Here is a 14,413-nt window from a genome sequence, read left to right on the forward strand (position 1 = left end):
TCCCATCAGCATTGGTGACACTTTTTTTTCTAGAGACTTTTGGAATCTCTGGGTGTCTGAGCGTAGATTGGATCTGGTTCCTGTCCATGGATAAAGCACCACAAAGTCTCTCTACCCACGGAAAAGGCTTAAGTGTGCTTTCCTCTACTGCTGGGGCCTGAGAGAAGAGCTGCAGCTTTAGGATTGGCTGTAGAAGTCTAGTGAGCGGGAGTCCTAAGGAGACACAAGACACCTGCCATTGCTTCTACATCTCTTCTCTAAGACTTGAGATGCCCGGAGACAGGAAAAGGCTTTGTCTCATCCACCAATGTTTCTCAGCATCCAGTGTAGGCCTGGAACATGTGAAGTCCCCAAAGTTCATTTGTGGAAAAGCCAAATGTATCCTTGTGAGGGCACTCTTGACTGCCCCCATTGCAAAGAATCTGCCATCTCCTGATGTCTGTTAAACTCTCCATGACTGGAGTCCCTGGCAGCCTAAAGAATTGCATGTTCAAGTTCTGAGGCATGACTTGTGTCTGCACTGATCACGGCCTGTATCCACTGTTATATACCTGGCATAGCTTAGTAACTGGTACAGTAGCAGCTCAGCAAATGGAAGGACAGATATATATATATATATATATATATATATATATATATATATATATATATATATATGCGTGTGTGTGTGTGTGTGTTTATATAGGTGATGTTCAGACACATTGTGTGTCTTTTCTAAGGTAGCATAGCAGAACTTTTGTTCTGAGATCCCAGTTTCTCGGAGCGTCTGTGAAGTCCATTAAGATAGGGAAAGGGTCTGCTTTAGTCCCACCATGTGATGCTCAGTACAACAGACAGTGCCCACAGTGATGGTGTGCTCAGTGAAGATTTGAATTAATGACTCCAAAAGCTGATTTTTTAAACTTATTATTATTATTATTCCTTAAGGAGACAGGGGCTCCATGTGCAGATGTACCACAAGTCCCGTTTGGAGAAAGAGCAGCATTGAAAGATAGCTACTAGGTTTTGAATGTGAGGATTAAAGGGAGAGAGTAAGTGCAATCTGGGAGCAGTGTGAGTCCCTCTCCTATGACTGGAAACCAGCCTGCATCTCCCCTCCTGGCCGGCAGGAAGTGAGCTGGGAGCCACACCAGGTTTCCTTCTGTCCATCAGTGAGACATCAGGGTCAAAGTAACGGAGAGAAACAGAGGCAGCCAGATGCTCAGGAGCCCTAAAAGGAAAACAATTAGAGGGACATGGCAGGTGCTGGTGGACTTTTGTGCAAAGTAACATAAGACACTTTCCTACAGACTAGCCAAGAAGGAAGGTACCCTATCTGGACAAGGAAGTTCAAAAAAGTTGTCTACACTAAACAGGGTGGGGGTGGGGTGAATTCAGGCTCCGTTCCAGGTGGGCTAGACTGGAAAAGACAGTAGTGTCTCCTGAAGTACTTGGTGTGCACCCTTCATGCGATACCTAACAAACCCAACCATCCCAGAGACCTGAATGCTAGTCACAGAGGACACACCTATGCCATGGGAGAACCGAGACTTTCCAGCTCTGAGCTCAGGGGCAGAGAACTCAGGCCAAACCCCAGGTCATCATAGCAATCCTCTTAGACCCAGGTTCCACAAGCCAAGAAAAGCAATGGCTGTGTGGATTCAGTTTTCATCTGGGGTGACAAATCAGGCAGCAGGCAGCAGAAAAGGACAACAACAATGTCACCAGTTCCTGACTTTTGTGGTCTGAGGCTTGAAGACGCAAAATATGGAGCTTCTTGTTTGTCTGATATGCTCAGTGCACGACTAATCTTGGTTCTTGGCAAACAATGGCTCTCAGCAAATATTTGTAACCTGTAGAGCGGCTTGTAAGGTGTAAGAGAAGAGCTTCAGCTTCAGGGTGTGCCAAGAAAAGGACAGGTGTGCATGTCCTTGGGGAACAGGTTTGTAATCGATGTATGTGGACATCTGAGCCACTTACATGCATGCGGGCCAACTGCAGCTGTGTGTGTATCTCTGTATAAAGCATGAACGTGTGTGATCTGTGCCTGCAGATAGAAGTGAGTGTGATCAGCGTGTGCATACATGAACGTCTGTGATCTGTATGTGTACATATGAGTATTGTGATATATATGCAAATATGAATGCGTATGGTCTGTGTGCAGAAAGGAGTGTGCACAGATATGAGTGTGTATGGTCTGTGTGGAGACATGAAAGTGGGTGATCTATATGCAGATGTGAGTATTATAGTCTGTATGTCCATAAATGTATGTGCAGAGGGGAATATGTGTGATCTGGGTGTAAGATGAGTGTGTGTGGTTTGTGTACAGACATGTATGTGATCTGTGTGCAGATAGGAATGTGAATGATTTATGTGTATGCAGATATGTACAGGTATGCACACATGTAAGTGTGTGTTATCTGTGTACAGATATGAACATGTGCAAACAAACCTAGACACTGTGCTCTCTCAGGTTGTTGGGTCGTACCTGTGTTCCAACATACTAGTGTGGAACAGCACAAATGTGCGCATGAGTACAGGTGAGGTCCAGGCATTTCCAGGAGAGGTCACCTTTGGCAGCTCAGGCTCTGAAGGCTAGGCCCTCCAGTCCACTCAGAACCCCAGATAGAAGCCACAGCGGAGTGTCATGGAGCAGGTTACTATACAGAAATGATAGTTACATAGCTTTCTCAAGTTACTAACTTACTTAAGTTGCTGGAAGCAGCCTTGGATACAGCAGCCTGGACTCCTTTGGGAGAAACAGAAAGATCCGTGAGAAGTGAGGCACATGGCTTACAAGGAAGCTGAGACTAGTTCCCTCCGTCTTCTCCTCTTGCAGCCAGGGTCATCTTTCTGAAGCTCACTCCCCCACACTGGATCTGTAGAAAGCCTCATCCATATTGCTTTCAGAAGAAAGACTAAAAACTTATTGGGATCTACACAGTTCCACAGGGCTAGCCTCGCCTATACTAGTTTAGCCACCACCACTGGCCTAGCTCCCCTCAGTTCTCCTAACAGGCGGGCTTCTCCCTAGTCTTCCCCCATCATCAAGACTAGGTCTGGTTCCTTAGTCAGAACAGCTTCAAACTCTGTGTGCACTTTCTCCCTGCGCTCAAGGCAACTGCAGTTCTATGCATCTTAATGGTGCCATTTGGACAATGTTTCCCCAAATGATCCAGAAGATCCAAGGCAGTGGGATCTGTTCTGCTTGTCACAAGATGCTAAGCCATAGCGAGCACCAAAGCCTGTGTCTGCAATGGACGAATGAAAGGCTGCACTAGAACTGGTTAAAGAGGAAGGCAGCTGATCGCCCAGAGAATCCACTGTTCCTCACTCTTCCATTCCCAGTCAGACCTAAGAAGACAGCCTCTGCCGCCTTGCCTCTTCCCCATTCAGGGACCTGACAGAAGAACAGATCTCTCACCTTGCCGTGTGATGGGCCCCAAGTTCAGGACCCGGGCCTGATCTATGGAGTTCCCACTTCTCAGTCTAGTACCAGAGCAGCTCTGCAGGGGAAGGGTGACACAGAAAAATCACTCATGGTTAAGAGGAAGGTGACGTGTGATCCTGGCGTGAAAAGTGGGCAGCCAGCTCAGAAGAGCATCCTCCTGCCTCATACAGGAGATAGCGGATCATATCCCAGCCCCAGCCCTTATTGGGATTGGGAACTAGTCACTTCAGCTCTCTGAGCTTTTCCAATTGAGAAAATGAGCGAGTAGCTCCCCCGGTGAATTTCTGTGGCATTTGAACACATTAAAACACCTGAGTTGCACACAGCACTGCAGATTTAAGTTACTGTTATGGGGAGAATAGCTTGTGCCTGCTAATAAGGTCCACTTATTGGCCAAGCCCCCTGATATCACCACTGTTTCCTGACTGCCAGGTAGCCCAGGTGTCCTGATTGGTCCTGTCCACTCTGACTTGCAGCTATGTGTCCTTATGTTAAAATAGGAAAATGCCACAAATACGTGTCTTCCTTTATGGTAGAGACGGGCACTCCAGCAGACTGTTGTGTGGGGCGGGGGTGGGGCTTCCAGCGCTCTGTTGCGAGTGCAGGGCAGGGGTGCTTCCAGCACTCTTTTGTGGGGAGAGGGGAGAAGGGGGAAAGGGGATGACTCACAGGCTTGCACTGTTCATTCACAGAGTCACACAGGTACACCTCACAGTGCAGGTAGACAAGGTCGTAATTTCCTGTGAACCGGAACATCTGAACAGAAAACCGGCCCTGAGGGGACTCGCCGTTCTCCACCACCTGAATGGTTGTATCCAATGTGTTTGGACATCTGAATGGGAACATTAAGACATACGGTGGAGTTGATTAAGCCAAGACTCTGGAGCTCCACTTCCTGGGCTTAAATGCCACATTGCCACCTGCTAGCTCATTAAACTTCTCTGTGCCTCAACGTCTCCATACACATATGGGAATAATGTTAAAAGATAACTGAGGATTACGTTATTTTTTTTCAAAGTGCTTAGAACAGAGTGAGGCACACAGTAGGTGATGACTGTGACTGGGGCTAAAGAAAATGATGAAATTCTTCAACCACAGAGTTGGAACAATCCAGAAGATCATTCTCATTGACAAGGAAACATATTAAAGAATCATTAATGGGGGAGGGGGAGGGAAATGGGAGGCAGTGGAGGGGAAGAGACAGAAATCTTTAATAAATAAATAAATAAAAAGAATCATTAACTATTTCATGCTGTCAAATATGTGCCTATAATCGCAGAAACCAGGGAGTCCAGCCAGCCACTGAGCCAACCAAAGTGTGTGTATCCATCTGCAATGCGCACAGTAGCATCCAAACAAACCAACATGCAGAAGAAGCTCACGTGTGTGCCGGGCATTCTGGGCAGGTCCTGCAGCGTGGGCTGCAAAGCCTTTCCCTCCCTGCTTCACTTGTTCAAAGGCTTCCTCCTCACTGTGTATTTCACTTCCGTTTAATTGTCTGTCTTGCCTTCAGAATTTAAGTTGTGTGAGGGTGGGTGGTTTCATCTCTTCCCCTCGCCATGGTACCCACAAAGTCTGGTACACAACAGACTTTCAAAATATCTGTTTAATTTATCTATAGCCTTTCAAGGACAAGACAGCACGCCTGTACCCTCCCAGTTTCAACCACTCCTTGGCTAACCATGCCCATCCCCTACTCTTCCCAGCTGGGCACTGGCTGCCTGTTGCTCTGAGCCTGCCTTTTCATCACATTTCTTATATGTGCTCAGTCAGGGATGCCCACTTGGCCTGCCAGTGAACATGTGCAACCCTCTTCAAATATAATGACATATTGTATAAAAATAAGATATTTCAAGAAATACCAAGAAAACCACTTAAATCAAAGCACACTTCTTAAAATGTTAAAACATTTGATATGTGTGCTTCACATACTTGTGAAAATACAGTTGTTGTATTACATAAGATGATCCAGGGAGTCCTAATGAATAGCAACCTGTATTCAGGTTGAGCCAAAATGCTAAATTTAAGCTAAGGGAGTATAAACATAAGCATGTATTCCCCTCCTCCCACTAATTCTAAAGACATGACCCCAATCCCCATCCAAATCGAATCCACTGTTTTACCTGTCCTGGATAATGAAGTATTTCACAGGGTCTGTGGCGTTGCTACTGGGCGTGGCATAGCAGTTGGTCATTAGCAGTACAAACCGGGACACGTCACCCCCATCCAGTATGGTGCCCACATACAGAAAAGCCTCTGTGGACAGCATCACAGAGGAGCCTTGGTAGGGCTGTGTGTAGGCAGGGCTCTGGAACAGCGCCATCCGCACGGTGAACATGCCTGTCCCACCCAAGCTGATGTTCAGGGAACTGCAGAGGAAGAAGAGCTGTTAGAGGACCAGGTTGAGAACATGCGCAGATGGCTACCCTTTCTGACCAGCATTCTCGGACTGTTCCTTGCAGGTTTCTGACTGTCTCATTCAGTAGCAGGCCTGGAACCCTCACCGCTGCTTGGCAAACTTCTGTGAGCACTCAGAGGCATGGGGTGTTAGGGGATGCTGGAGAGAAGCCCTCCCTGACTGAGCAGGTTTGTGGTGGGGCTCGAAGATCCGCATCTCTAACAAACTCCTCATTAGTGATGCTGGTGTTACAGATCCGTAGACCATATCTTGAGTTAAATTTCCAGGGCACTGTGGGTGCCCCCTTCCTACTATCCTTCAAAATAGAATAAATTCTTCGGGGACCTACCTGGGCTTCTTGAGTCTCAGCCTGCAACAGGTAAAAAGAGATGAGCTATCAGGAGCCCTATAGACTTGAGTTCTGAAGCTCTGTCAAGGTGTTCCTTCCAATACCGACATCAGATTGGGTCTTATAAATGGGCTGTTTTTAATCTAAACACTCATACTGGTGTGAATTTCACTGCATTATCTCTCACAGGATACAGAGAGAGAGAGGTGTCACATAAAATAAGGTTTATGAGAATTGCCCAACAATACAAGGATCTGCTTCACAAGAGAGAACAGGCTGAGACGTTCTTGAGCCCCAGAGAGGCTTGCTCACATACCTGTTGCTCTCAGACACCTTGAAGGGAGGCCTAGGACATGGCCACATTACTCCAGGGCACTACCTCACCTGGTCGTACTCCATCCAATAGCCCGATATAAGCAAGTCACACACATATCAGTCCAGCATTCTTAACATGTTTCTGCCATACTGCAAATGCTCAATAAATTCTAGTGTTTGCAGCTGTCATCCTTCCCACATGAGCATCAGTGGCCTGTGGCCCATCATATTCAAAGACTTTCAATCATACATAGTAATAGGATGCTATTTTCCACCACATGGATGGAGCTTTCCTGGTTTGCCTCTCCAGCTAGCTACCTTTCTACCCAAAAAAGACACCTCTGAAGAGTGTGATCTGTAAATGCTTCTTTAATCATAGATCTTCAATTCAGAGAAGGATGGAAGCTGAGATCTAAATTAAAGCTATGCTTGTTCAGAATCCCCTCCAGAAGCGGGGCCACCCAAGCCCTCCGAAAAGACAGACTGATAATTGATCCCCTTTGCAGAACATGACTGTCCTTAGAAAAGCCATGGAAGTACTATTAAAGGCCCCTGGTAAATGAGGACAACAGTTAGACGGTTGCTATGGGTTCCCAAAGCTATCCACTTAATAGATGGCAGAGCCTGAGTTGAAATCTGGATTCTGGAATTCCTCACTGTGTCCTCGCAACCCTGCATCTCCAGACTCCAAAGCCAGTTCCCACTTGTCAAGGCAGCTGAAGGCCTCAGGACTGAGGGGCTGAGGGGTTACAGGGCTGTGGGGTGAAGCCTCCCCAGAGCACTGGAGACCCCTGATGGCCACACCTGACCATGGGCTGTAGGGAGGTCTTCAGGCTGACTTTCATGTCCAGGGGGTAAGAGCATTCAAAGTTGATCCTGATGTTGATGTCTCGGATGATGATCTCATTTGCCAGGTAGAGGGTGTTGCTGTAGGTGGCATGGGTTTCATTCGTCTGTGTTGGGTGAAGAGGAGTAAGGAGAAAGAGACATGAGACCCCAAGCAGAATTTTACAGCCAATGTGTTGGTCTATGGAGCCCTGAAAGCTGCCCTCCCCATCTGTGTGTTACAATAGCAGTGACTTTAGGAGCAGAGGTCATGTTCCAGACACTGAGCTACATTCTCCTCCTGCATCGTTCTACCAATGCTTCCCACAACCTAAAGAGGCAGGGCTGCTGAATCCCTGCTTTGTGGATAAAGGGATGGAGGTTCACGGTTCCCTGAGAACTGAGTCCATCCATGCAGAGCACGGGATCTGCAGGTTTCCTCTTGAAAATCATGAGCAAGCTGTCACTAATTTCATCTCACACTGTCCTTGACAGTGGCAATCTCTCCCTCCCCTCCTTTCCTTTTGCTCATTCCCATTTTCTTTCCAGGGATGGAGTCAGGAGGAAGCTAGGTGCCAGCCTCACGAACACTTAATGGTTGATCTTCGCAGAGGCCTCTGGGGGTGACACTCTTCTTGGGATCCCTGAACACAGACAGACTTGCTTCTGGTCCCAGGGTGAACCTTAGTGGTTGGAAGCCATCATTGTCAGCCTAGTCCTATTTTCCCGTCTGCAGAAGGGGAGGTCATCCTTACAGATCAAGCTCACACCAGACACATGGATTCATTTAACCCTAACATCCCTACAGAGAAGTGGCAACCCCTCCAAGTTGAAGTCAGGTCAAACAAATCACCCAAAGATCCAACAAGGTGTGGACTTGGACCTTACATAGGCACCAGTCAATCCAACCCTGATGTTACCACGGGCAAGGACTTACCCTCAACACTGTCCCACAGGGGCCATCCTGGGCGGGTGTCACCACGGACATCCAGTCTCGTTCACCCCTCTCACTGAAGCCCGAGCACTGGCTGTCACTCAGGTACATGAAGACCTTCATAAAGCCCACACTCTGGAGCTGGCATTTGCTGAGGGATATTTTGATGTCATTGGTCCCACACTCTAACTTGTGATCCAGGAGAGATATATCTGAAAAGGCCAGGGACAACAAGATCAGAAATCTTCTCCTCCAGGGCCAGGCACGTCCCCAGGGACACAGCATGCTTGCTGGACTGGCCATCAGATGGTGGCACTTAAGATGCCTTGAGTTAATCATAGTCCCCTCTCAGCCAAAATTAAATTATGAACATCACTGTGTGGATCCAACCATCAACCATCCAACTCCATGTTCCCCTTAGAGTGCACTGTATATACAATTTAAGGTAGTTTGAGGGTCTTTCACTGGCCCAGCCTTAAACAACATCCAACCAATACAAAGAAAAAAAAGAGAAAAAAAGAAAACGCTAATTGCCACCCTCTGGCATCCTTACTACACACAGGTGCCAGGCCTCCCATTGGCAGTGACTCTGATGATGTTGTTGGTTAGTTTCCCTCTCAGACAAAGAGCAGGCTCAAAGTTTGGAGAAGGCAATAAAGAATAACTAGAATTTTTCCTTATTTTTCAAGTATTCAGGAGCTGGTGTGATGGCTCAGTGGGTAAAGGTGTTTGCTGCCAAGCCTTACTACCTGAGTTCAGTCCTTAGGACCTGTGTGGTAGAGAGACAAAGACTCTCAAGCAAGTTTCAATTTTTGGAAGTGTTTCTTACTCCTTCCTTTTCAGTGTGGAGCACTGCAGCTCTGTAGGAGGGCAATGGCTTCCTTACCATTGTGTTCCTTTGTACATGTAACGTTGTGACATTTTACTTGTAAACGCAGCAGGGACACCCACACCCTGAATCAAGCTCAAGGAAGCCATCCCACCAAACTGGAGAGGAACGTCTTCATCACGACATTTTGCCACACAGACAGTACTTGGAAAGAAGCAGCATCAGACAGTGGGCATGACACGTGACCCAAGTCTGGAAAAGACCTCACCATCTTCAATGACATCGTGAGGAAATGGGCTGAGAGAGGCCCTGGCCCATGCCCAGCATCCCGCACTGGCCACAGAACGGCCAGTCGCCGTCAGTTTCTGATGTGACAGGTGGCTCTGTAGTTTCTGGTTACTTCTGGTTACCTGGTGTGCCTTTAGAGCCCACAGAGGAGGAGCCTCAAACAGCCCAGACTCTTAGTGACCTTTCCTTCTCACTGATTAGCTGTGTGTCCTCTGGCCCCAGACCCACACAAGCATGGGCCTCACCCCTAAGCGCTGATCACTTTCTCAACCAATGGCCCTCTGGACCTCACCTGTGATATTGAAGTCCTTTTTACACTGACAGCGCCATCTGCCGTTTTCTGATATGCAGTCCTCGTCCACCCCGCACCCTTCGCAGGTCCCCTCCACGGAGCCAGGATCTGAAACATCAAGACAGTCAACAGCTTGTTCCTCCAGACTCCTGCAGACCAAAGAGGAGGTAGGGTGCAGCTCTGCTCACCTGTGCAGTAAGCCAGATTGCATTCGGGGGCCTCCGTCAGGTTGTAAACATAGTAGCCACCTGTGCAGGCCTTCACCTGAATCTCTGTGGACCACAGACAGCAGTTGCCGCTCCAGTGCGCACAGACCGTGCGGCTCACTATGCCCTCGTTGCTCGACGGATGCGAGCCATTGAGCCACATGGGCGCAGCTGTGTTGCATCGCTGGACCGGCACACAGGTCTCAGCCATGTTCACTCCACCCTGGCCCATGAACCGGTACCAGCCATGCAAATTAGAGTCACAGGAGTAGCCGGCACCGTATTCCGTGCTGCGCCAGTACTCGGCCAGGGTCTCATGCACGTTGCAGGGGTCTACACACACTAGTGCTCCCCCCGGGCCCTGGGGCAAGCAGTCCAGATCGGGCCCACAGGAGTCTGGGGAGCACTCACAGTGCCGACCATCCCCTTCGTAGCCCTTGGAACACACGCACGAGTAGTTGCCCTCCATGTTGACACAGGTAGCTAGTGCATGGCAGTCACTGAGTCCCAGCTCTGCGCATTCATCCACATCAATGCAGCCCAGCCCAGGCGTCAGACGGAAGCCATCCCGGCAGGCGCATGCGTAGGAACCCAGTGTGTTCACGCAGACGCTGTTGGCAGAGCAGTTGTGAGCCTGAGGGATGGCACACTCATCCACGTCCTCACAGTGCAGCCCGTTACCAGTGAAACCCAGCTGGCAGAAGCATGTTGTGACCACTCCATCCACCATGCAGGTGGCGTTGCTGTGGCATTCGGAACACCTTACTGTTGATAGAAGAGCAGAGTCTCAGAACCCCCGGCAGCTGGGCAGATATCCCAAAACAGAGTCTTTCTTGCTTCTTAAAGAACTTGTTATCTTACCGCCACCCTTGGAACCTGCCCATCCAACCAAGGAGTAAATTCTCATATTCATCTAGTTAAGCATGGCCTTTCCTTTGTGCCTCCTTTTAAAACGTCCGCATTGTCACATCCAAGGGCAGAACACACAATACCCTGGGTAACTGGGGAGGATGTGTGAAGAAGCTGCCACCCCTTCCTAGTCTGCCCAGGTCCTCTCTCTGCCTCTGCAGCCTTCACTAACACCCTTCCCTGTGTCCCTTCTCTCTGAAGACTGTTCCCAGCCCATTTGACAAGACACTCACACTTGCTTTCAACACTGAAAAGGAAAGAGCCGTTGTTTAGCGTCACGTACTGCGTGTCAGACACAAGGATGTGCACCTTTCATTCTGGAGCTTACTGACCAGCGGCCCCCTTTTAATTTATCTTTATTTACAGACATGAACATTGAGACTCAGAAGGGGTAAGTCCCTCACAAGTTGCCAAACATGATATACACACATGGCATGACCACAGAACATGTGCTTTTAACCACGACCCCACAGTTGTATTTACTATAGCTCCACAGTACTCCAGGATGGAAGCCCCGTGGAATGACCCCACACTTAAAGGAGAGTTACATAAACTTCAATTCGTTTATGTAACTGAGCATACTTGTGACTTTACAATAAAGTGCAAGAAAGATTCAGAGATGCTCTAGCCCAACATCAGCATCACCAAACTTTGTTATTTCTTCAGAGTCTCGGGCCTCTTGTCAGACATACTAAAGCAGGATTTGCATCTTAGTAGAACTTCTGAGTGAGTCTGAGCACATTACAATCCATGAAATGGGCTTAGGATACAGATCATGTCAAGTGTGCTAAAAGAAGGATTAAGATTGCTTAATCTTGATTAAGAATTCAATTAAGCACAGGGAAGAGTACTACATACACATGCACACACACGCATCACACACGCATGCACAATCACTCACACTTACTTGCTTCTGATGAATCATTGGCTCCAGCTACAGTGAGCCAAGGGGTTACCATCATTACCACCAGCAACCCGGTCAAAGAGCACAGCCGCCTCATCCTTCCTGCTCTTCCCTCTATTTCTGGTACTGGAACACCTGCCCAAAGGTAATGATGGGTTAGATGCTTTCCCTGTGTTTCTGATGCCTGGGATCCCGAGAGCAGAGATGAGTGAGGCACATGTGTGGTCTAACTCCCCTCCCCATAGACAGAAGGAATGCCTCTGTTGCACACTATTGATAGGGATCAGGAAAACTACAGGGCTGCAGCTCTAGCTTTGGTGGGCTTCTGTGTGTGTGGACACACCCCTGCTCCTTACCCATGCCCCATACCCCGTACCCACCCACTCATGTTCCATACTGCACATTTTGAAGAGCTAAATTTTTTGTTTGGAGCAAAAAGTCACAAGATGGGCGGAGGGGGTTGGTGCTCTCTACTCAGAACCTTATTAGAGGCAGCTTTGGGTTTTTACAGGTTGTTCTTGATTGTCTGTACTTACAGTTTGCTAGCACCGACCTATTCATTCGACAAATAGTTACTGATTAATACTAGACACCAAGCAGAATAACGAATATAGTTGACATCTTTACACAAGTCATGTAAAGGAAAGACACAAGATAAGGACCTCTGGAGATGACTAACTTAACAACAGTGCATATTACTGTTTTTCAAAATGGTTGTGGTTGCAACAACCAAAATCATTCTAGATGGATACAAGTATTACCCTAAGTTTTACAGCAGCAAGCGAGGATGGCATCAGAGGTAAACTCTTAGGAATTGAGCTGAAACAGAGCCCAGTCCCTGAGTCACCTCTCACAGGACTGTGACACCAGGTGATGTGTTCTAGTCTTCTCGTCTATGCAGTGGGGACCTCCTCTTCCACTGGCTGGTGTATAGGAACTGTCGGGCCTGCTTCTCTATGCTCAAAGAACTTGTACTGCAAGGACAAATGTTCTCCGGCCTGGGGGGATGGCTCAGTAGTGAAGAGCGCTCACTGCTCTGGCAGAAGACCCAGGTCAGGTGCCCAGCACCCATATTAGGCAGCTCACAACTGTTTGTAACTCCAGTTTTAGGAGAGCCAACACCCTCCAGCCTCAGAGGGTACCCGTGCATAAATGCTGCACATAAATCATGCAGTTACACACACACACACTAGCATAAATAAAATGACAGATATTAAAAAAATGGTCTCTTGACTTCTGAGTCTGAGATATAAGAAACACACACACACAAGTAAAGGTTTATAAGATAACTCTTATCCTTACAATGTATGTTGCCTGTTGACATGGTCTATTTAATGAAGAAAATTCTGATAGAAACCACATGGCATAGTTTGAAAAGCACTATAGCACTCCTCTGGCTAACTAAACATTTGCAAGGACCCAGCACATAGCAGATGCTTCTGTGGACTGCCACAAGTCCAGTACCTAGCACATAGTGTGAGCTTCAGGAAAACCACTGAATGAAGGAACATCAGCTTGCATGGCTATTTCAAAAGCGTTGCCTCAAAGAGAAGGAAGTTGCTATGTCACAGACCACAAAGATGACTCTGGAGTAATGAATCTGGCTGCTCTGACCCCAGTATCCAGATGCTAAATTTCCTCTCCCACCTCCCTAAAGGAGAAAGAGAATAGAGAGAGAAGAAGTGGATGCAGAAGATGACAGCTCCGGTTTGCCTTACCTGAACCCAGGAGGACAGGACTGGTCCATTCACAAGCAGGTGCTTCTGATCAATATATATACACCTGCCCTTGGCAGGCACTCACTCCTCCAGTTATTCTCTGCCCCTGCCCCTTGAGATTATTCCTGTGGGGGCAGAATTTTTCTTTCCTTTTGGCATAGTGTTCACCTTTTCCAAGCCATGAGACCGTGGTTGTTATTTTTCCCTAATAGTTAGAGACACAAAATTATTGACATTGAGGGTCACACCTGTTCCTGGAAATACAAGGTCTCTGTGTTTCAACTTTTGGCAGCAAGGCATTCCTCAGTTAGATATTAACTGGCAAAGCAGTGCCAAGATGCTGGGCTTTTCCTTGGTCCTGGGCAAGGACGAGGTGGGACCCAAACCCAGGGTACCAAGCAGAAGACAGTATCTGAAAGGTGCCTGTGTTAGGATAAGAGGAGTGCTAGCTTCCCAGTCTGGAATACACACCTGCTCTAAGGAACAGCCTCAGAGCAGCTCTCTTCTCCAGAGTTCAGATAGGAGCAGGAGAGTTGCCGAGAATGACATCAGGCCACAAGACCATCTGGACATCCTCTGTCAGACAGAAGGCTGAGATCCAAACAGTGAGGGTTCCCTGGGATGAGAAACAACCTTACAATTGAACAGGCTGAGTTTTCCTGGGTCCATAATGAACTGTATCCCGGGGAATTTAACTCTTCTCTTCCATGAGACCATTTTCTTCTCCTCTGAAATGAGATGCCCCTCGCTCCCCATGAGCAGTGACAGTGGCGGACAGAGATGATGCAGGTGGAAATATATGGTGATGTTTGATTCGAGCCGATTCTGTGACAGATGCTTTGCTGATAGGGGGTCATAGAGATAGGGTCACTAGAGGTCAAGCCACAAGTTACACATACCTTCTGACCCAATCCCATGAAGGTGACAACCCAAAATTTGGTAGAATAGATGTCAATATGTTGAAAAATATCCAATACATGTACACTTTGACTGCATAAGAAGGATGATGATGACAA

The 14,413-nt window shown here is 47.8% G+C and overlaps 1 protein-coding gene across 1 annotated transcript; it reads right to left on the reverse strand.

The window, feature by feature from the left end:
* Positions 1 to 908: 908 nt before the first annotated feature.
* Umod (uromodulin) lies at positions 909 to 13,494 on the reverse strand. Its single transcript, XM_075974837.1, has 11 exons — positions 13,398 to 13,494; positions 11,683 to 11,814; positions 9,849 to 10,631; positions 9,661 to 9,768; positions 8,255 to 8,463; positions 7,297 to 7,445; positions 5,554 to 5,799; positions 4,100 to 4,262; positions 3,404 to 3,485; positions 2,687 to 2,728; positions 909 to 1,210 (listed from the first exon to the last, which is right to left on the reverse strand). Exons 2-11 carry the CDS (start codon positions 11,774 to 11,776, stop codon positions 1,149 to 1,151), a joined length of 1,938 nt encoding a protein of 645 aa, XP_075830952.1. The 5' UTR covers positions 11,777 to 11,814; positions 13,398 to 13,494; the 3' UTR covers positions 909 to 1,148.
* Positions 13,495 to 14,413: the final 919 nt, after the last annotated feature.

This window comes from Microtus pennsylvanicus, chromosome 5 (genome assembly GCF_037038515.1).
Source record: "Microtus pennsylvanicus isolate mMicPen1 chromosome 5, mMicPen1.hap1, whole genome shotgun sequence".
Taxonomy (NCBI): Eukaryota; Metazoa; Chordata; class Mammalia; order Rodentia; family Cricetidae; genus Microtus; species Microtus pennsylvanicus.